Source organism: Salmo salar, chromosome 12 (genome assembly GCF_965601325.2).
Source record: "Salmo salar chromosome 12, fSalSal1, whole genome shotgun sequence".
In the NCBI taxonomy this organism is placed as follows: Eukaryota; Metazoa; Chordata; class Actinopteri; order Salmoniformes; family Salmonidae; genus Salmo; species Salmo salar.
In genome coordinates, this window is record NC_138302.1 from 42,296,997 (window position 1) to 42,320,638 (window position 23,642).

At 38.9% G+C, this 23,642-nt stretch overlaps 2 protein-coding genes across 7 annotated transcripts in view; one reads left to right on the top strand and one right to left on the bottom strand.

The window, feature by feature from the left end:
* Window positions 1–4,505: 4,505 nt before the first annotated feature.
* On the top strand, window positions 4,506–17,712 carry blcap (bladder cancer associated protein). Of its 4 annotated transcripts, none has more exons than XM_014131627.2 (2): window positions 4,506–4,799; window positions 14,691–17,712. In XM_014131627.2, the coding sequence occupies exon 2, from the start codon at window positions 14,829–14,831 to the stop codon at window positions 15,090–15,092; it is 264 nt and encodes an 87-aa protein (XP_013987102.1). In that variant the 5' UTR covers window positions 4,506–4,799; window positions 14,691–14,828; the 3' UTR covers window positions 15,093–17,712. The 4 variants fall into 4 exon arrangements, 3 of the variants coding, with proteins under 3 accessions (XP_013987102.1, XP_045547328.1, XP_082815112.1); XM_045691372.2 differs by having other exon boundaries at window positions 4,657–4,795; XM_082958986.1 differs by lacking the exon at window positions 4,506–4,799 and adding an exon at window positions 5,482–5,636.
* Window positions 17,713–18,170: 458 nt separating this feature from the next.
* ripor3 (RIPOR family member 3) overlaps window positions 18,171–23,642 on the bottom strand; it is a 79,809-nt gene continuing 74,337 nt past the window's right edge. For all 3 annotated transcript variants that reach the window (XM_014131631.3, XM_014131628.3, XM_014131629.3), the window contains exons 19-22: window positions 22,167–22,369; window positions 19,483–19,566; window positions 18,946–19,036; window positions 18,171–18,606 (exon numbers count right to left, since the gene is read on the bottom strand). In XM_014131631.3, the coding sequence (XP_013987106.1) occupies window positions 18,506–18,606; window positions 18,946–19,036; window positions 19,483–19,566; window positions 22,167–22,369 (479 nt within the window). In that variant the 3' untranslated portion in view covers window positions 18,171–18,505. The remainder of the gene's footprint in view (window positions 18,607–18,945; window positions 19,037–19,482; window positions 19,567–22,166; window positions 22,370–23,642) is intronic.

The following is a 23,642-nucleotide window of genomic DNA, read 5'->3' on the forward strand; positions in this document are numbered from 1 at the left end:
TGAATGTAGTGGCCAAACAGCCAGGTGGGACACATAATTCATTCATTGTGCAGAACAGTTCAGTCGGCCTTAACCTCCAGGAAGGAGCTGTTGAGGATGGATGGCTTATTGGTAAGCAACACGTTTCATTTGCAAGGTTTATTTGCCATGTAAGACCTCTACTGGGAAACTATCTGAATGTTGTGTTCATAACTGCAGGAAACCGGGGCTACCCATTAAAAACATGGCTGATGACTCCCCTCACAAACTCCTCAAACCAACAAGAGGCAACGTACAACCAAGCCCACGCACACATAAGAACAGTGGAGCGCACCATAGGCCTGCTGAAATGGCATTGGCTGTTCTTGTCTGGGACAGGAGGCACACTGCAATACCAGCCTAGCAAGGTTTGCCTCAAATGACATTCCTTCAAATGCCATTACGTGAATGTAATACAATGTGCAAATTCCTTTTTAGGTTTGCTACATTGTCAGGGCTTGCAGTGTGCTCCACAAGAGGACAAGAGTCAATATCATACAACGGTTTTAGGTATCTGTTCTTCGAAATATAATCAAATCGACAAGGAAAACACATTTACATTGCACCAGAATTTGTCTAACATGTTTGACACAATCAACAAGTTCTTTCAATGATTGATTTCTCTCTCTGTATTGTGTTGATCTCTTCTTGTTGTTTCAGGACTGCATCAGCCAAAGCAGCTGAAGTGCTCACCAAAGAGGACACCCTTCTTGTAGGCCTGGAAATGGCTGAGGGGTCAGGCAAATCAGCCACCTCTGTGAAGACGTCATGTTTTGTTATATTTATTTTGTTACATATAAAAATATTTAGATGTGGTCCATGTCTGAATATGGTTGCAAAAATAAAGCTTGACTTAACATCAGTTGGTCTGTCTGGTATTCCTTCAGGGTCTGGGAGAGGGTCATCAGTATCACCATCACAAATGATGCCAGACACTGAGGTCTCTCCAATTATGCTGCCAATGTGCTGGTCCATAGCAGACAGTGAAGAGTCACCTTGCCCTCTTCCTGTTGCACTTATATCCCTTTTGTGGATCATATATTTTTTTTGCATATGTTTTCAAATCAAACCATTTCTTTTAATTTCATTAACTGTTAATTTACCACAGCTCTAACCTGCTCCCAAGCAATATTTTTTTATCTTATTTGTCAAGCCATTGCTGAGGACTGCAGAACGTATGACTTGTGTTTGCTTCCACTTCAGTGATCAAAGGTTATATTTTTGCGTCCAATATTTGTTTTCTTTGTCTTCTTTGATTTCTCCATGTTGGCGGATAGAAATTACTGACATTTCTTGCAGCTTTAAAGGGAAGCTTTGTGACCATAAATAGTCATTTAGGGTGGTTCTTTATGTAAATGAGACTTCACGTGCACTAGCACAGTGTTTCAGAACGTGTCTGATTTATCAAGGCAAAATACTTACAGGTGTGTGTAAATCAAGCGTACGAGCAATTGATAAATACTAACTTTTTTGTATTTGCGAACATTCTAAATTTTCTTCGTACGAGTTCATTTAGAAGCTTTTCTAAGCAACATTGATAAATGAGGGCCCTGGATCATAGTCAGGCTGTTGTTTGTCAATTCCAGATTAAATATAGGTCTTCATGTGTATTAAATCTGTAGGCGATTGTAGGCTAAATCGATGACAAACAGCTGAAATGTTCGAGCTTCATCATGATCTGTGATCAAAACAGGCTGTTTAGTTGGCGTGTTTGATTCAGTAATCCACCCTTCCCACATGCATACAAAGGAATCCCAAAAGTTACTAATAAACTTCGTCCAAACAAGTCAAACAACGTTTCTAATCGATCCTCAGGTACCATAATATGTAAATAAATGATAAAATTTAAGACGGAATGTAGTATGTTCAATACCGGAGATAAATAACGAATTGCGCGCCCTCATCCACGGTTAATGCAATACTGATATTTTGATGTTTGACAATTGAATGATCGTTAACATGATGTCAGCTTCACATTTTACACACAAAGACCACAAAAGAAGTCATGTTATCACAATCACATCATCTTCAAGGAAGTCGCCACACTGTATATTCCAAACATTCCTGTTTGTTTTGACTTGAAAGTGTCTATATGCCCTCAATCGAGGACACAAAACATTTATGAAGTTGATTCATCCTGATACTTTTCAAAAACGAACCTGTGATAAATCAATCGTTTGTAAACCCATGACAATGATACAAATGATCAGCACAGCAAAATGAACTAGCATGATTGCGGCTTCTATGTATACCATTGACTGTTAGCCATTGTGTGCCTTGTTCTTAAGGAGCACAGTCATACAGTTACTTAGTGATGGAGTCTTACAGTACGTGGCGGTACAAGAGTAACAGAGAGGAAGCTGTTGAAGCTGCATGTCTATTTTCTGAGATATTGTGAAAATCCAATTCCTCATTTTTGTTGCATTTATGATATAGCTAAGAGCTGTATATGTGACCATTTTGAAGAATAATTTCAATGGGCCATTTTTTCTAGCTAGATTGTAGCTAGTCAAAACTGCATCGCCTGTCAATGCACAATTGTCATCATAGGTCAGAGGTTCTACAAGTTGGCAGAGGTTCTACAAGTTGGCAGAGTTTAGACAAGAGCACACTTTAGGGGTTGTTAGCTACATAAAAATAAAATGTCACTGGGCCAATCGGGTCTGCGGTCTATTTTTCAGGCTGGAGACCATGTTGCAGAGCCTTTGGTGGGCAAGAGGTAACTTGATTGATGAAGATATGGCCAGCAATCTAATTGCTGTTGCAGAGGAGTTCCTGCAAGAGGCGAAAGACATTCAACAATGGGAACCTTACCAAGATGGCAAGTTGTTACATTTGTATAATTTTTTTTGTAAGGCATGGTGGCAAAGGCTGAGATTGTATCATTGTACTTGTCCTGTGTTGTCTCCTGTGTCAAGTCTGGTATTTTGTGTGCACTTCTATCTTGCGAAGAGTCAATAAAAAAAACATTCTAATGCTGTTCCTAAATTCTATATGGTGCTCTTATAGTCTTTTAACCTAAAAACGTTTGTAGGAGTGTATGTTTTAACGATCTATTGTATTTTATTTTTGCAGCCTATCAAGCCCCTTTGGAGGGAAGGCGGTATCAGATCACCAAGGAGCAGTTTGAGTTCCTCATAGATTGCCTGAATATACAGGCCATGGAAGAACTGGGACATTTTCAACTTACTACATGGGGCCTTGCATTATCATGCTGAAACATGAGGTGATGGCGGCGTCTGATGAATTTTGTGCACAACATTTGAGAGAAATAAGCTTTTTGTGCGTATGGAAAATTTCTGGGATCATTTATTTCAGCTCATGAAACATGGGGCCAACAATTTACATGTTGCATTTATGTTTGTTCAGTGTATATTTGTAAGTACGGTGTCTAGTAGAGGTCGGTGTTTGAAAGCAGCTTGGAATCGAAGAAAGCTTCGGAACCGCAGCGAAATCAGTGGGAGCAAGCATTTTGTAACACGGTTTGAAAAAGCACATGATCAAACTGAGCTTTGGACGTCATTGATGACATAAAAATCGATATACCGATATAACCGATATAATCCATCCACCTGACAGGTGTGGCATATCAAGAAGCAGATTAAACAGCATGATCATTAAACAGGAGCACCTGTTGTGCAGTTTTGTCACACAACACAATGCCACAGTTGTCTCAAGTTTTGAGGGAGCGTGCAATTGGCATGCTGACTGCAGGAATGTCCACCAGAACTGTTTCCAGAGAATCGAATGTTAATTTCTCTACCATAAGCCGCCTCCGTCATCTTAGAGAATTTGGCAGTATGTCCAACCGGCCCTGACAACCGCAGACCACGTGTAACCACACCAGCCCAGAACCTCCACATCAGGCTTCTTCAATTGCGGGATTGTCTGAGACCAACCACCCGGACAGCTGATGAAACTGAGGAGTATTTCTGTCTGTAATAAAGCCCTTTTTGTGGAGGAAAAACTCAGTCTGATTGGCTAGGCCTGGCTCCCCAGTGGGTGGGCCTATGCCCTCCCAGCCCAGGCAGCGCCCCTGCCCACTTATGTGAAATCCATAGATTAGGGCCTAATGGATTCATTTCAATTGACTGTTTTCCTAATATGAACTGTAACTCAGTAAAATCGTTTAAATTGTTGCGTTTATATTTTTGTTCAGTATTTTTCTTAGGGTCCTGCAATGGAAAAGCTAAACTATGCCGGACTGGGTCGTCACTAGTCAACACAGCCACAAAGTCAGATTCCACAAGTACAGTCTAAATTGGCTTTTAAAAAAATTGCTTTTCGGTCTTCATTTAGGGTCAGGTTTAAAATCAAAATGTAAGAAGATAAATTGCCGAAATGTGCGGTGTTTCGACATAATTATGAATTTGTGGCTGTGTTATCTAGTGACAACGGCTGGTGGCTACGCAGTCGTCTAGAGGTCAGTGCTATCTGGGATCCTTGGGACGTCCCTAAATCCTAATACTTCGATTAACACCGACAGTGTCTGGCATTTTGGTACACCAGAATTATATTAATTTCCACTGAAACGTTGCGTTGCAGATGCATTGTGTTCGGTGTGAATGTTGAACTTTTGTTGCATACATATCCAGATGATGCTGCTTACTATTTGCATAAAACACTGTCGGTGTGTTCAAAGCGTAACCATTTTAAACTGCAATGGGGGGTGTATGGAAGTCCCAAGTACCCATCATAGTACGGAACGTCGTCTACTCTTAAGGCAGCAGCAATGGAGTCGAGTAGTGTGCTCGAGCAAGAATGAACCTGGAAATTGGCAGGTCTAGTTTTATTCTTTAAAGCGTTTATGCAAATACATAGCTAGGTATTAACACGAACTTGTATGTATGATTCAATGTGACATATTATTGTAACTTGCTATGCAAGAAAGTAAATAGTATCTCACCAGCCAGCCTGCTAATTATTAACAAGCAAACGTAACGTTGACTACTTGTTTTATTGTTGAAGCCGTTAACGTTACTGACTAGTTAGTTAGCTAGCTAGTCAACCAAATCAATCCCACCGTAGTTAACCGGCCTTGAATGCGAAAAAGACAATTTGCTGTCCTGGATCTTAGCTAACCAACATATCCGCTTTAGCTAACTGCTAGTAGTAGCTATGTTAGGCACTTCGGCCCTACGTATTAGCAGACTAGCGTAGCTATTTTTGCATTTGCAGGGACATTTTACTAGCTAGCTATTTAATAAGACAATTGTGTACATGTGGTCCTTTGTTTCTATTAACTAACAAGCAAATAGACTGATTCAGAGCTTGATTAGCCAGGTTGCAACAAACTTGCTAAAGCAGCTGGTTAAGGGGACCAAGTTAATCTATGGTTCTGGTAGGCTGGACATTAAATTAACGCTTAAAAAAAAAAAAAAAAAATCGTTAATTGCATCCGCCGTGGAGTCCAGTTAAATAATATTACCAGCTGCCTTATTTTTGAGCATTTTTCACCCTGCCAGCTATTAGTTATATAGCACCGTGGCACCAACCTTCCGAGTGTTCTATTCCTAGCCTATTGTTCTGCGTCACAAAGCTTGTTTTGCTATTGCTGGCAATGAGCCCACGTTAACTTCGTAGATTTACCTCAAGTAATCTTACTGCTACTTGGTGAGGTAACGTTATCTCAGTTTTCGCCTGGGTACACTTTGTGGTGACACTGTACTGTATGATAACTATGCGCCAGCCAAACGTTTTCTGGTCATGGTTAACCATATTTTTTTTCTTCAAAAAAAGGTGTAAACCTAAACAAAACATGTCGTGTCGTCTTTTTGTTTAAGATTTAATGTTATGGCAGGTAGCCTAGTGGTTAGACCATTGGACTTGTAACCAACCATTCGATCATCGAATCCCTGAGCTGACAAGGTAAAAATGTGTCGTTCTGCCCCTGAACAAGGCAGTTAACCCACTGTTCCTAGGCCGTCATTGAAAATAAGAATTTGTTCTTAACTGACTTGCCTAGTTAATGGTAAAATAAAAAAAAATGGCTGCTGGGTCATTTGATATGTGTCAATCTGTACCTTCTAATTGAGCGTATAACGAAATATCTCTCAGCAACCAGAAGTTCAATTTCTCCTTTGTTTTCGCAATAATGGGGTTAAAGTTTAATTCGCTCCTTTGTTTTTCATCCTTGCATATAACAATTCCAAGATAAGTAACCTTATCTTTAATTGGGATACCATATACTTCCTGTAAAAAACAATCCTTGAGTGGAAATAAGACTGATTTATTGATATTCATTTTCAAACACGAAACTAAGGAAAAGTCTTCAATACAGGAAACTGCTTTAGAAACCTCATTCTGGTCTCTTAAAAATATGGTGGTACCATCAGCCAGTTGACATAGTTTAAATTCATTGCCAAGTGCTGAAACACCTTAAATTCCCTTTCTTGATATGAGGAGCCATAATTTGAGTAACCAATAAAAATGGACTAATTTGGCAGCCCTGCCTAATGCCACGGCCAATATCAAATCTTTGGGATGTCCCGTGATCTAATTTTACAGAGCTAGTACAACCACTATATAAAGTTTGGACTGCTTTTAAAAAAAAAGTCACGTAACCCCAAAAAATGTATTGCTTTGAACATAAACTCGTTCTACAGTGTCAAAAGCTTTATAAAAATCAACAAACATAAGAAAACTATCATCATGGATGAGGTCATTATAGTCAATCATATCTAAGATCAACCTGATGTTATTACTAATGTATCGACCATGCATAAAACCAGATTGTTCTTCATCAATTATATGATGCAAGCCTCGTTTCAACCTCTTAGCAAATACAAGGGCAAATAATTTCCTATCATTTTTAAACAGGCTAATGGGTCTCCAGTTGTCTATATAAAGAGAATCCTTATTAGGTTTGGGAATCAAAGTGATTACACCTTGCTTTAAGGAAGCCGGTAACTCCCCCTTTTCTATTGATTCTTGAAACAAAGCAAGAATGAAAGGAATCAATTGATCATTGAATGCTTTATAAAACTCGCTTATTAAACCATCATTTCCAGGGGACCTATTGTCCTTAAGTCTTTTAATACAGTCTTTTATCTCAATTTCAGGTAACTCATCATCACAAAAATCCCTGAAATCATTATCTATCTTAGCAATATTTGCTACATTGTCTAAGAAAATATCCATAATTGGAAGTTGACTGGGCTGATGTATACATATTCTGATAAAACTGGGCAACATGCTGAGAGATTTCTTTTGGATTTCCATTGGGAATATTATTAATCATTAATTTACATATGGAAGTCTTTTCGCCTGCCCTTTTTTGTATTTTTCTCTCCCTCTTCCTTCCATCTTGATCTTACAAACGCTCCCAGGCCTTTTCCTCATAGATACAGTCTAACTGCATTTGCAATGATGATAGCTCCAGTAATTCCTGATTAGTTCGTTCAGTTTTTTTTTGTACAATCCATTATTCCCTTTTATTATGTAATATTCTTTCTCTCTCTTGGCACGAGCAATTTCTTTCCCCATTGAAATAGCCAAAAGCCTTATATCAAATTTCATTAGCTCCCAGTAACTTCCAAACGTATTCCTAACACAGGCACAATTCCACTATTTATCAATAATTCCTGCTACTTCCTTCTTAAATACTTCATTCTCTAGAAAAGTCTTGTTCATTTTCCAGTAACCTTTACTAACTTTTTTTGTTGACAAACCATGCATATTTATCTTTATTGAGATCCATTTGTGGTCTGTTAAAATTGATGGTTCCATAGAGACTGTATCAACCTTGTCAGCCATATCTTTAGATATCAGCCAGAAATAAATACGGGATTGTATAGCTAAATCTTTGGTACTCCGTGTAAACATAATCTTATCTGGGTTCTTATGTCTCCAAATATCTACAACACCTAACCGTAGACATATATTCCTTATCTCACAAACAGAATTGCTATCTTTAGGAGGCCATCTATCTAGATTATCATGTAATACTATATTAATCTCCACCCCATATTACTTTGGCTAATGGAAATGTAGACATAATTTCACTTATTTTCCTCTCAATGTCTCTAAATAAAATAGTTACCTGACTTGTTATTGGAAGCATAAGTATTTACAACAATGAATTGAATTTGGTTGACATGTATACCAATAGTATAATCCATCTCCCTGTATTATCTGCTTCATGACTCACTATATGACCCTTAAAGTTGCCTTTTAAAATAGCGACACCTGCTGACCGATTAGTACCAAATATCATTCCCCCATTGACACTTCCAAAACGAAGTATCTGTGGAACAGGCATGAGTTTCTTGAATGAAATAAGTCGGCACGCCTACCCTTACAATACAAAAATAAAGATTTCCTTTTCAAAATACTACGGATTCCTCTGGCATTAATAGAAAAAACAAATGGACATTTACTATCACAGTGACTATATGAAGTATATTAAACTTGTATATGTTCACATGAATCGGGTTCTCACAAAAAGATAAGTTCTTACTAGTTGCAAATAAAAACAGTCCTTTGCTCCACGCAAGTGGTTGACCTAAATTATATATTTTTATACAATTGCAAATAACATTGTACCATAGCTTGATGGTAAAACGAATAGCCAATCTAACATTAAGTGTCAGTGCGAATTTCCCTGCCATAAAAAAATATAGCCATAAAAAAAGTTTGGCTCACACAAACAATGTTCTTTCCTCAAGAAATATAAAGTTTTATCAGATGCAAATAAAACTCAGTCCTGCACAACTCACTTGATAAATCCAGGAGTCAACAAGCTAGGCGTCAGTGTGAATTTCCCTTTTCCCATTAACAAAAGCCTTGGCTCCCGCAAAGTATGCACTTTTCCCTTCCTTCCTTGCTCTCTCAATCATCGGCCACAGACGATTCCGATCTTCTTTGTCAAATGCTGTCAGATCCTCCTTGAACCTCAGGTTGTTCTTCTTTAAATAGTAATTTTTCTTTGCACTTTTCCATGTCCTATCCCTCGCTGTCCTGGAGATGAATCTCATGATCACTGGTCGTGGTGGCTGGTTGTTTTCCCCATCTCTCAGCCTACTCAGACAGTGCACTACATCCAGAGACCCGGCAACAACATTTTGCTCCTCCTCCGGGACTATCGCCCTGCAAATGTCCTTCACTCTTGCTTTGATGTTCTCGTCAGATTTTTATGCTATTCCATAAATTCAAAGATTCCATCTCCGACCATACCAGTCATTCTCGTTTACCTTTGACTCCATTTCAGTGAGTTTCTTCTGCTTTGCAACCTGAATTTTCAATGTTGCGGTCTGCTGCTTCAGTTTTTACTTCCTCAGCATTGAAATCAATCAATTTCTTCAGGTTAACGATACTGATAGTGTTCTTTTTCACCAAATCCATGATGTCATCTGCGCTCTCTTTGATTTTAGCCATGAGGATGCGGACGATTTTTGTCCTGTAGCTGGCTCATTGATGGTTCACTTCTCAGCTTCCTTGGAAGTTGCTCCTTGGTTGGGGTATTCGGATATGAATCGCATTCACCCCCCTTTTTTATACTGAAAGCATATGAGTGAGTTTCAACAATGCCTCTTTTCTCCTTGGAAGTTTCAACATCCATTATCTCAGCAACAGTTTGGTCATGTCCTGTTTCGATGCTACTAGCTATGAAGACATTAGCAGGCTAACTTAACTACACACGCTGAAACTTTTCGATAGCTAGCTTGTTCGTTGGAAATCGTCAAAAATATGGTTTGATTAATTACAAAATATTAAAGATAGCTATATTGTATGGTTATATCATTTTTTGGTGAAAAAACTAATTGCAACTGCAGTCTAAAACTATAAACTTTGAGAAAACCCTAAAATTGTTCCTCAGCTAGAAATGTTACACCCTCATGCCGCCATCTTGAGCGCCCCCACCAAATGGATAGGTCGAGCTCATTGATTTGAAGATCTGACGCAGCTGATTATGGCCCAGCAAGTGTCGCGAATGAGTTATATAGTACCCACAGAAGGCCACAAGGAGGAGCAAGAGCTATAAACCGTTAAATATAAAATAAATCGTTTTTTTTGCGTTAACTCTAAACCTACGTATAACCTATTTTAGCCCTAACCCCTAACAATAGGTATAACCCATTTTAGCCTTAACCCTAATTCTTTGATAGTTTCTAAAAGTGTTCTATGCTACACTATTTTAGTAATACAATGTTAGTAAATACCATTATAGTACTAAATGGCATTTTCTTTTCTTTTTTTATGAAAACCTATATGCATTTAGCTGTTTCTTTATTACTTATTTGATGATGTGTATTATTGCAAAGCAGAACACTTGATAGACAAGCCACATTTTGTTTTATTTTTAAAATGTGGTTTGAACTGGGTGTGACCTAATAACCTCTATGTGAAAGTCCAGCAATTGGCTGGGATCGGTGGGGCAGGTTTGAGACTGATCTCAGGAATTCATAAGACCTCTTAAGGATCGGACCCTTTTTTATTTTTATTTTTTTCAATTTTTGCCTAACATTTCATACCCGAATCTAACTGTCTGTAGCTCAGAACCTGAAGCAAGGATATGCATATTCTTGATACTATTTGAAAGGAAACTCTGAAGTTGAAGTTTTTGGAAATGTGAAATTACTGTAGGAGAATATAACACATTAGATCTGGTAAAATATAATACAAAGGAAAAAAACTTTTTTCTTTTCTTTACCATCTTTGAAATGCAAGAGAGAGGCAATAATGTATTATTCCAGCCCAGGTGAAATGTAGATTTTGGCCACTAGATGGCAGCAGTGTATGTGCAAAGTTTTAGGCTGATCCAATGAACCATCTGTTCATAATGTTGTATCAAGACTATCAAGATTAATACATTTAAGTTCATAATTGTACGCTCTCAAACAATAGCATGGTATTCTTTCACTGCAATAGCTACTGTAAATTGGACAGTGCTGTTATAGATTATCAAGAATTTAAGCTTTCTGCCCATATCAGACATGTCTGTCCTTGGATTTTCTTTGTTGTTAGGCTAATGTGATTAGCACATGTTAGCTCAACCGTCCCATGGGGGGGACACTGATCCCGTAGAGGTTTTAAGAGCCTATGCTTTGCTGAGCAGCTCGTTTTCAGAAGTGTGCTGCCAGCCATGCCATGCTATCAGCGAATTAGACCAGTGAATAATGAAAAGTGAATTTATTGCTAGTTCAAACAACAAAATGTAGAACACAAAGGCAAATGGTAGCAGATAAATAGTAAGCTGGTTAAATAAAAGACAGCGCTTTTTAGACATCCCTATTTCCCCAACATAATGGCAATGTCTGTATTTAGCCAAATAACTCAATTGATGTGTTTTAAAGTTCTACACCGTTTAATTCAAGGTCATCTATTCTTTCTAATGACGTAAATGTAGGTATGCTGCGATCAATTTCTGGTAGATAACATTTTAATTTTTTCTCATGGAATTCTGATGTCGTCCCATTGTTTCCTATAGAGGAAATAGGGGTATGACACTCTATTTCGCTAAATATCTCACAATGTGTATATTTAGAGTTTAACCTCTTACATCTAGATGTTCCGCTAGCGGAACACCTGCTCCAATATCCAATGATAGGCGTGGCGCGAATTACAAATTCCTCTAAAATACAAAAACTTCCATTTTTCAAACATATGACTATTTCACAGCATTTTAAAGACAAGACTCTCCTTTATCTAACAACACTGTCCGATTTCAAAAAGGCTTTACAGCGAAAGCAAAACATTAGATTATGTCAGCAGAGTACCCAGCCAGAAATAATCAGACACCCATTTTTCAAGCTAGCATATAATGTCACAAAAAACAAAACCACAGCTAAATGCAGCACTAACCTTTGATCTTCATCAGATGACACACCTAGGACATTATGTTATACAATACATGCATGTTTTGTTCAATCAAGTTCATATTTATATCAAAAACCAGCTTTTTACATTAGCATGTGACGTTCAGAACTAGCATACCCCCCCGCAAACCTCCGGTGAATTTACTAAATTACTCACGATAAACGTTCACAAAAAGCATAACAATTATTTTAAGAAGTATAGATGCAGAACTTCTTTGTGCAATCGAGGTGTCCAATTTTAAAATAGCTTTTCGGTGAAAGCACATTTTGCAATATTCTGAGTAGATAGCCCAGCCATCACGGCTAGCTATTTAGACACCCAGCAAATGTAGCACTCATCAAAGTCAGATTTACTATAAGAAAAATGTTATTACCTTTGCTGTCTTCGTCAGAATGCACTCCCAGGACTGCTACTTCAATAACAAATGTTGGTTTGGTTCAAAATAATCCATAGTTATATCCAAACAGCGGCGTTTTGTTCGTGCGTTCAAGACACTATCCGAAGTGTAAATAAGGGTCACGAGCATGGCGCATTTCGTGACAAAAGATTTCTAAATATTCCATTACCGTACTTCGAAGCATCTTCGCTGTTTAAAATCCATTTTTATGCCATTTTTCTCATAAAAAAGCGATAATATTCCGACCGGGAATCTGCGTTTAGGTAAACAGACGAAAGAAAACAAAGCATGGGGTCGACGCGGGCACGAGCCTGAGTCTCACAGTACTGTAACCAGCCACTATCCAAACGCGCTACTTTTTTTCAGCCAGAGCCTGCAAAGCCACGATTCAGCTTTTTGCCGCCTTCTGAGAGCCCATGGGAGCCGTAGGAAGTGTCACGTAACAGCAGAGATCCTCTGTAATGGATAGAGATAATCAAGAAGGGCAAGAAATTGTCAGACAGGGCACTTCCTGCATGGAATCTTCTCAGGTTTTGGCCTGTCAAATGAGTTCTGTTATACTCACAGACACCATTCAAACAGTTTTAGAAACTTTGGAGTGTTTTCTATCCAAAGCTAATAATTATATGCATATTCTAGATTCTGGGCAGGAGTAATAATCAGATTAAATCGGGTACGTTTTTTATCCGGCTGTGAAAATACTGCCCCCTAGCCATAACAGGTTAAGTCAGACACCATTTTAGTCAGGACAATCTCCTTTTTGTAATAAAGTAAGTCTGGGCAGTGAGCTCGGTGGACGTCGATCACTAGACCAGAAATAGTCCAAAGTTTTCATTTTTTTCCCTACTTCCTCATTACGCAGACATAAGCTCAGTTGACACCATCAAGGTGCGGTTGTTTACTTTCTACACAAGTTATTTTTTTTCCAGTTTCGTCCTAAGAACAGATTGTAGTGGTAAAATAAAAAGGGCTACATTTTTTTGTGCCATTTAGGGGAAATGGAATTCTAAGCATCACTTCAGTCAGAAGAGGCTCTGCGACGGTTTGTTTCAATTCATTTGCTATGACCTTGCGCTAGTGTTCCAAGCTCAGCCAACGTTCTTTGGCCATTTTTCCAGCCTTTGGTGAGTTTTGACTCGTTCTATTGTCCAGCCTAGTTCTGGTGTTGTAACGTTACTTCGTTGTAGAGAATCTTCTCAGGAACACAACACAACACTTCATTTCATGAGGGTAGGACTGCTTAGATCTTATTTTCAAGTTATCTGAAAAGGTCAAAAAGGTCACACAGATCAAATCACCTGTCTGGTTTCTTAAATTAAACACATTTTGACCAAGGCAAAGGGTGGCTACTTTGAAGTATCTTTAAACAAATCAAAATATGTTTAATATTAACTTTTTTTTTTGGTTAGTACATGATTGCATGTGTGTTATTTCATAGTTTTGATGTCCAAACTTTTCACTGGTACTGTATATATCTAGCTACGGCTCTACAAAAAAATTCCCGGTCTACCAGCAGCCTATCGACTGACTAATTGGGTCAGCCCTACTTCAAAGGTACGCCTACACGTTAGCTGGGTTACATTGTAATGTTATTTTTGATGTTGATAAGTTTGAAGGAAGGATAAACTGCAATGTTTCCATCAAATAATTAGCCTAGGCTCAGAAGAAACAGTGGGCTACCTGCTAGCCAGCTGCACAGAAAGAGAGATGGGACCCATTTTCAATTCACTGGTATTTAGCCACTGAATTCTGGTAGTTTTTACTTGAAAGAATAAAACCATCAATACAAAAATTTGCAGCTGGCACAAAACAGCCAATGCTGTGCAGCACTGCCTCTCACCCGGCTCGTTGCCTCAGTGAACGGCATGGACCAATTCCTGACAACCATACATCAAAAAGTAGCTACGAAGTTCTACTTTGTTACCTGCTATTTTTTTGTCTGAAAACATCTGAAACGAAGGAAAAAACATTTCACCTTATTTCAGTCAAAAGACGTCCGATGACCATGCAACACCCTGAGGAATTTGCCATACTTCAAATGTCACATCGATCTTACTTTGATAAGTTGAGGAATACCCATCGCTAAGAGCAAATATGAACACACCGGTTTCGCAAAAAGGGCTGTCCCACAGATTTGAACGATCTTAGCACAGCACATGCTTTACATTTGGACTCATATCGCGTAAATATCGTAACGTACAGTATTGGGATGTTTAGACATCTGCCATATTATTTTCAAATGATTTATGTATTTTGACAACCACATTATTGACAATAAGTGGAAACAGATTTTACAGCTTTTCTTTGTGGAATTCTGTGTCCATTGTTTGTAGCGTCACCTAAGACCCTACCAATAGCTACACTACGCTAAACTTTCTTCATTGCCATGTCAAAGAGAAACTGATGGCTTGTGTTGTGTTTCTGCACCTTTTTTATTTATTGTATGTTCTCCTTTTAGGCCTGACCTGAAGGTAACAGATTACAACCTACTCCGACGTCACAACTGCGATGGTTAGGAGACCCCACTGTGTCATTCCACCCAGCCCTGTGGCCACCTGATTGAGCTTGGTGTGCGTTTGCCTTCCCCTCAAAGACAATGTACTGCCTTCAGTGGTTGCTCCCGGTTCTCCTCATCCCGAAACCTCTGAACCCGGCTTTATGGTTCAACCACTCAATGTTCATGGGCTTCTACCTGCTCAGCTTCCTGCTGGAGAGGAAGCCATGTACCATTTGTGCCTTAGTGTTCCTGGCAGCGCTGTTTTTCATCTGCTACAGCTGCTGGGGGAACTGTTTTCTGTACCACTGCCATGACTCCACTCTACCAGATTGTGCACACGACCCCAGCATTGTGGGCACCTAAGAGGATTTCCCCTGACATGATGCGCAGATGGATCCTGGACAATCTGTATCTAGGCTGTGAATAAAATCTCCCACCTGACACTGTCGATGTGGAGAAACATAGACTTCACCCCGATTCTCAACCCCTCTGCCCTTAGTGTGCACTTGTTCACTTTTCTTAATGGATTTAAAAGGAATTGACTGGTGTATGAAATATGGTTAATCCCCCATGCATACACCAATCCAATGCTTTTAAATGTGTGGGCATGTGTACACTTCCCAGAGAATAGCCTACCCTACCCTCCTCACTACTGCCCTCCACCCCTGCCTTTTTCCCCTGGTTTTTAGTGAACGTCGTCTACCCTGGCCTCATTGGATTTAAACATTTGCATGGGTTGCCTTTTAGAGTTTTCAAAAGTAATGTTAATACATATGTTTTAATTACAGAAATCTGAAAGTTTCCAAAGGGTAGAAATCAAATGTGGTGTTGGTGTGAAAATGCTGACTATCAGTATAAGTTACAGTAGCAGGAAGGTGAACATGAAAATCCTCCTTCCCTGTTGAGCTTTGGACGTCAAGAGAAAGCGAGTGATGTGAACCTGTTATCTAGAGTGCCTTCAGAAAATATTCATACCGCTTCACTTACTCCACATTTTGTTGTATTACAGCCTGAATTCAAAATTGATTAAATAAATAAAATCTCACCCATCTACACACAATACCCCATAATGACAAAGATAGAACATGTTTTTAGAAATTTTAGCTAATTAAATACAGAAATATCTAATTTACATAAGTATTCACAGCCCTGAGTCAATACTTTGTAGAAGCACTGTTGGCAGCGATTACAGCTGTGAGTCTTTCTGTGTCAGTCTCTTAAGATCTTTCCACACCTGGATTGTGCAATATTTGCTCATAATTATTTTTCAGAAATCTTCAAGTGCTTTCAAGTTAGTTGTTGATCTTTGCTAGACAACCATTTCCAGGTCTTGCCATAGATTTTCAAGTAGATTTAAGTCCGAACTGTAACTCTGCCATTCCAGTGTAGATTTGGCCTTGTGTTTTAGGTTATTGTCCTGCTGAAAGGTGAATTAATCTCCCAGTGTCTGGTGGATAGCAGACTGAACCAGGTCTTCCTCTAGAATTTGGCCTGTGCTTAGCTCCATTTCTTTTTTTATCGGGAAAAAACTCCCCAGTCCTTAACGATTACAAGCATACCCATAACATGATGCAGCCACCATTACGCTTGAAAATATGGAGAGTGGTACTCAGTAATGTGTTACATTGGATTTACCCCAAACATTACACTTTGTATTCAGGACAAACAGTTAATTGCTTTGCCACATTTTTTGCAAATGAACTTTTAGTGCCTTGTTGCGAACATGAAAGATGTTTTGGAATATTTGTATTCTGTACAGGCGTCCTTCCTTCAATTAGGTTAGTATTGTGGAGTAACTACAATGTTTCCTCCTATCACAGCCATTAAACTCTAACTTTTAAAGTCAATGGCTCATGGAGACATACCTGAGCGGTTTCCATCCTCTCCGGCAACCTGAGTTAAGAAGGATGCCTGTATCTCTGTAGTGATTGGCTGTATTGATACACCATCCGACGTGTAATTAATAACTTCGCCATGCTGAAAGGGATATTCAATGTCTGCTTTTTATTTTATTTTTACCGATCTACAAATAGGTGCCCTTTGCGAGGCATTGGAAAACCTCCCTGGTCTGTGGTTGATTATGTTTTGAAATTCACTGCTTGACTGAATGACCTTACAATTATCTGTATGCGTGGGGTACAGAGATGAGGTAGTCATTCAAAAATCATGTGAAACAATATTATTGCGTACAGTCCATGCAACTTATGTGACTCAAGCAAATTTTTACTGTTGTGTGTAGGCCAGTGACCCACATTTTTTTAAACATTTAATCAATTTTCTTTTATTTGTGCTGTAACAACAAAATGTGGAAAAAGTCAAGGGGTATGAATATTTTCTGAAGGCACTGTATGTCACTTCTGCAGAGTTCAAATGCCACTACTGCTTTTCATTTAATAAAGTTCACCCTCTGAAGGTGTTATCACACTGAGCATGATGCTGTGGCCTTGTTTTCTCAGTTCTTCTAGGCTTCATATCGACTTCTAAGTGTTATCAATTGCCCACTATCTGCATTTGAGAAAACGAGAACCCCATGCCCAAGACCGAAAAATGAAAATGCATATTTGCTGAAAGAACAATGAGATTTCACAGAATCCCAATATTTGAAAAGACGAAAGTATGCTTTTATAAAGTTTTGTAAATCTAGTCATTGAAATGTGAAGTATAGTATTCTAATGCTGTCTGCTGGAGGGATATTAACATTGATTATTTTCGTTTGGGCCATAAAGAAACTGCTGGACAAGCTAATTAGCTCTTAATCAAAATGTTTTGGATTATTTTAACTCCAGCACGGTGTGATACCTATCAGGGAAAGTTCACCATTTTGCAGCTGGCTATCCAGTGAACCACAGACCACACGAAATGTTCACATTTTGCCCGGTCTGGTTTTGAGAACTTTTGACAATGAAACTTAAGTTAATTGTATTATGTTCTGTTGCTGTAGCTAATGACAAATTGTTTGCCATTAAAAGAGGTTAGATCATCAGTCTCGATTTGCTCATTCATGAAAATGTTGCTGCCAATTTTATTTATAGGATATATTCAATATTTGGGAGGTTTATAATGCAAATAGTTATTTTGGCTTTGTTAGTCATTCTGTTCTAATCTTTTTTGGCTTGTAATTAGAGTATTGTGCTTTTTAATACCTTTATACACCTGTCAGTGAGGTGTATTTAGAAATTACATCCAATGTAATTTCTACATAGATGTAAATAAACAAAGATGGAGCTTTTCACTGTAATGCACAGGAAGTGAGTATTTTGTACAAAGGGAGATTTTCCAGCTAATTTGTCAATACATCTTTGCTGGTCTTGTCTTGGCAAGGAGTTATTTGTAGAGTTACCTGTCCAATTAATGCTTCCAAACATGCTCCTGCCGGTTTAAACTTTGGTCACACTCCAGAAACATTTATAAACACAAAAAATGCTTGGTTCGAAGCAAATATCTGCATGTATCCACTTTTATTTGTATTGTGTACATTTCATATTGATACTGCTAAAATATAGAATAAATATCTTGTGTTTTATATCATACAGAGCACATAATGATGATACAGGTTTTGCCTGTACATGAAGCAGGGCGACTGTTTAAGGCCCCATACACTAAGGTCAGGACAACTGCTTTGTACATCATCTGTACAATTTGAGTATGTACAGGGATTATGGCCCATTATGTTTTGCTGTTGGCCTATTCTAAGTTATCCTCTGGCTCAGATCCAGTCACTGCAGTTTGGCAGCCCAACCGGGAGAGGGGGTATATTCATGACTTTTCTCTCAACTTTAAAGGATTGTGATTTCAGTATCCAAGTTCTGATATGCTTCGTCTTGCAACTCACAATAAATCTTGTCCATTCGCTGGAATGCAAGGTGACCCTTTTTACCTAAAAGAAGAAAAAAATGCATCAGCTTTACGAAAACTCAAGGCTCACATTTGTAAAGCGTCTCACAGTAGGATTGTTGACCTAAGATCAGTTTTGTCTTTTAAATCATAATGGATAACTGTGGGGACCTAGATTAGTACTCTTACTTAGAGGATTTGTGATATAGGCCCATGTTTCTTATCATTCACTCAATAACACAATATTGGAATTCAGAAAATGATGCATCTTAGGTAGAAATCTAGCCCAAATGAACACAGGACAGTTAAAATGATTTATGTAATCAAGTAATTGCATGCAAATTAACAGGTTAATGAAAACACCATGTGACTGACTGATTACCAAATGATAGCACAGTCTCTCTAGCAGTGCTGCGTAGGTCCTCGTCAGCCGACCGCCACAACTCAGCCACCTGCTCCACGCTCTCAGTCGCCTGCCAAACACAGGAGTTCAAAGTTCAAAGCGTGTTATATAAACCAAACCACTAGTGTGCCATCTCTTCAAAACATAACCACAACACATCTCAAGAACAAACACCCTTCGCTTTACACTGGCTTGGTGTCTTTATTTTCAAGCAGGGCCAAACGTCTACCACTTGAGTGGCTCCCTCAAATATGCCACCAAAAAATCCCAATGAAATAGGGTGGTAGAGAGAACTGCCAGGCCAAAACAAACAGGATTATAGCATTGGCAGCCAACGGGCTGGTAAACTACAGCATTCGTGTCCAGGATAAGATGGAGTGTGTTGACGCAGAGTGGCGAATGGCAACATGTGGGCAGACAGAGGAGAGATCATCTGTGTATTCTGGGATTTGTGTTTGTCTCCTTATGAAGCCCTGTGGCTTCGGCACAAAGACATCACACACCAAGAGGACTCACTTTGAGACACTTGAGGGCCAGACAGGCAGCCTGCTGGAGCTGGACATTGCTGTCCCTCAGGGTTTCCGTGTAGTAGACGATAGCCTAGGAGGATAATACAATTATAAGGACATAAACAACTTTATGTTCCAGTTTCCCAGACTCAGATTAAACCTAGTCCTCGACTAAAAAACTCTTTCAATGGAGAATCTCCATTTGGAATGCTTTTTACTCCTGGACAAGGCTTAATCTGTGTCTGCAAAACCAGTCCTCGAAGTACTTCACTAATAAAGCATAATATGACAATTATATGCACTGCTGCTCATATCACTGAGTCTCAGTTTAATCAATTGTAATAAATACCATCCCAACCGAGGGATACGGTAAAGACTAAATATTAGGATGAGATGGTTGTGCTGTCCTTCGGTAATGGATTTGTTTCTTATGGATCCCAGGACTCTTTGAGAATAATTACACAATTTATAAATGTAAAGAAATTAGTATTTCATTATTTATAAAACATTCATAAGCATTACAATTCATTAGCATTTATAACATTTAATAAATCCTATTAGATGTAAAGTCCCCTGTTCAGGAGACCTGTGTGGTTCTGGTTCTGGTACCGGTTCCAACCGACATTTTTGCTTATACATCGATCCTGGTTCCCATGGACACAGTAGTATATTTTGTCCGCCTGTGTGACGTAAGATTTGAAATTTGAAACCACTTGAAGCTGGGATGTCCCTCCTACCGTTTCATTCGCTCATCCGACTGTCCATCAACTCCTGGCTGAACCCTAAATTACGGCCACTGACAAAGCCTGCAATCCTTACATCGTAGCGCAGCAGGAGAGAGTGGTTTCATCACTATAGCACTTTCAGAGATCGATTTATAGCTATTCATCTAAAATGATTAATAGATTCTAAACAAAAAACACTTTGTCATAGATGGACAAGATTAATATGAGATGAAAGGCTAGTTCCTTATGAGTTCAGGAAGCCAATCTAGAAGGGAGGAAGCTAGAGCTCTGTGTGATGTTCATAGCGGTGGGAGCAGACATTTTATTCAAAAGAAAATATGCACATTTTCTCTAACACTAAACATACAAATATGTATTTTACAGTTATAAGGAAGGTGAAATCTTATAGTTAGTGGTTTTATAATTTGATTATACTACATTTAGAAAGCATATAAGTTATTTCAGTGTTATTCATACACTTTTGTTGTATAGTTTCATATTTTCATGATATTTGTTCTGTGTACTTGCAGCTGTGTCCTCAAAAGTGACTACACCTCAGCAATTTATAACTATTTTTTTACCAGAAAGGTGACAATTGAACCTTTCTTGGAATATTTTAATTTGACATTTTTTAAATTGAACCTTTATTTAACTAGGCAAGTCAGTTAAGAACAAATTCTTGTTACAATGACGGCCTACCCTGGCCAACGCTGGGCCAATTGTGCACCTCCCTATGGGACTCCCAATCACGGCCGGATGTGATACAGCCTGGATTCAAACCAGGGATGGTAGTGACGCCTCTTGCACTGAGATGCAGTGCCTTAGACCGCAGTGCCAATCAGGAGCCCATTACTAGTTATTGTTTATGGTCCTCTCATGATAAATGATTACTTTCGGGGATTATGCCGATTACATTTTAGATTATATGCAGTTACATTTCAGAGATTTTAAACAAAGAAGGATTTATAAACATTTATAAGCTTTTTGTAACTTGTACTTGACACCCAGTGCCACAACACGGTCATAATCCTGTCATCATTTGTCATAACAGCTGATATAATTTGTCAGAACCTGTCATAATTGGTCATAACACTGTCATGACCCATATATTTACAACTGTTGTGACATATATTGCTTTATGTTTTGGCTGGTAATGACATGGACATAAGAGTGTCAAAACCCACATTTATTCAACTTATGTTTTTCCCTGCCAAGAAGTTTCCTTCCATTTGAAAGTTTGTTTCTTAAATCCTTTGTTGTTGTAATGAATTATTTACAGTTATGTTTTTTTCATTATATTTGAAATAACTTGTAGAAAATACACTTTATGACACTGTCATGAGGCATTATGACCATCCTGTGTCACTTTACTTGGACTAAGAAAATACACTTTTGACAATGACAAGAAGCATTATGGCCATCATAATCATATAAGCCAGATATGCCTTTCACATACATGCCATTATATCAGTCGAAAGAACAAATACTCATCCTACTCCTAAAATATGCTCCTGCATTCATCCCAGTCATCAGCAACAACGCATTGGGGTAGGTGCATGTCTGACATCAATGTGTGCGCAATTACAAAGATAATTTAATATGGTCAATAAAATGTTTAAAAAAATCTAAAATAAACATACTGTTGACACGTAGGCTATGGTGTAATGGAATGTTTTGCCTTGTGTGGTAGGTTTTGTGGGTTTTGACACTCTTATGTAGGTGTCATAACCAGCCTTGAAATAACTACCATAGTATAGGTTTTGTAGGTTTTCACACACTTATGTAGGTGTTATAACCAGCCTTAAAATAACGCAATATGTCACAACAGGTCTAAATATATGTGTCATGACAGTGTTATAACCGTGTCATAACGTTTTATGATGCTGGGTGTCATGTAAAGTGTTACCAAGCAGGTAATGACTTAAAAGTTACACCGATCTATTAAAACTATTGGCCTCGTCCGTACCTTTGTCCTGAAGGCCTTGTAGCCCACGGCTCTGCAGAGACAGTTGCTGGCAGCCTGGGACACCTTGTGGTTGGCATCTGTCTGGAGGCTGGCTAGGCGCTGGAGGGTATAGCCCAGGGGCAGCAGTTCGACGATGCGCCTCCCTTTCAGCTTCTTCAAGGCCTTTCTCCTCTTAGGACTCTCCAGAGCAGACACCAGGTACACTGACACACACACACCAACAGATTGTAAGTTATTTTCACCTTTCTATACACTGAGTGTATAAAACATTAGGAACACCTGCTCTTTCCATGACATAGACTGGCCAGGTGAATCCAGGTGAAGGCTATAATCCCTTACCTATGTCACTTGTTAAATCCACTTCAATCAATGTAGATGAAGGGGAGGAGACAGGTTAAATAATAATTTTTAAGCCTTGAGACTTAAATGGCCAAGAAAATTGAGTGTCAAGAACTGCAACTGCTGGGTTTTTCACACAACAGTTTCCTGTATGTATCAATAATGGCCCACCACCCAAAGGACATCCAGCCAACTTGACACAACTGTAGGAAGCATTGGAGTTAACATGGGCCAGCATCCCTGTGGAACGCTTTCAACACCTTGTAGAGTCCATGCTCTGACGAATTTCGGCTTTTCTGAGGGCAAAAGGGGGTGCAATACAATATTAGGAAGATGTTCCTAATGTTTTGTACACTCAGTGTATAATTAAAAGTCTGGGTGCCAGTTTGCTTTTATCTGCTTAAAGACAACTTGTCATTAATTTGCCGAACAACTCGGTAGGTATTGTTGAATGCAGAAACAGTAAGGAAGGTATAGACAGGTTAAATATTTGTACAACAACAGTTGGAAAGGAAATAGATAGAGAGATAAAGGACACACATGTTGAAGAGATGTTGAGCAGAAACCCAAAAGGGCTTATCAATAAAAACCACAAGACTGAACCATCCACTGTCAGTCAAAATGCATAGCCTATTGTACAATAATAAAACAAATTATGCATGGCTTCCATCCAATACAGTACTCTAGGCTGCTTCCCAACTGCTGCTGTGGCAGCTCAGACTAGACCTGGGTTCAAATACTATTTGAAATACTTTGAACACTTTCTTGAGCATGCCTGAAGTGCCAGGTGGATGGTTTTGCACTTTTGGGACTTTTCTGTTGGTTCCACAACAGGCACACTAAACCAAGCACATATAATGCATTTCAAAAAGTATTTGATCCCAGGTCTGGCTAGACCATAGATGCCCAATTATCTAAGCTTTTCTGCAGCATTCTTCACCGGGTAACTCATCACGTTCTGCACATGCAGATTTACAGTAGTATGGATCTTTCAGTGTGTGGTGTGGGTGGTCCCCTGGGCCTTCTGAAGACACAGCTGTAGGGTCTACTAACAAAACCTGTCCTTTGTTTCACACTATGGGTCTTTTCATGTCCTAGAGCACCCACATGCTCCAGTTTATGACTTAATTTAGTTCT

Excerpts from the sequence above, each read along its gene's own strand:
- blcap (XM_014131627.2), top strand. The coding sequence starts at position 14,829 with ATGTACTGCCTTCAGTGGTTGCTCCCGGTTCTCCTCATCCCGAAACCT.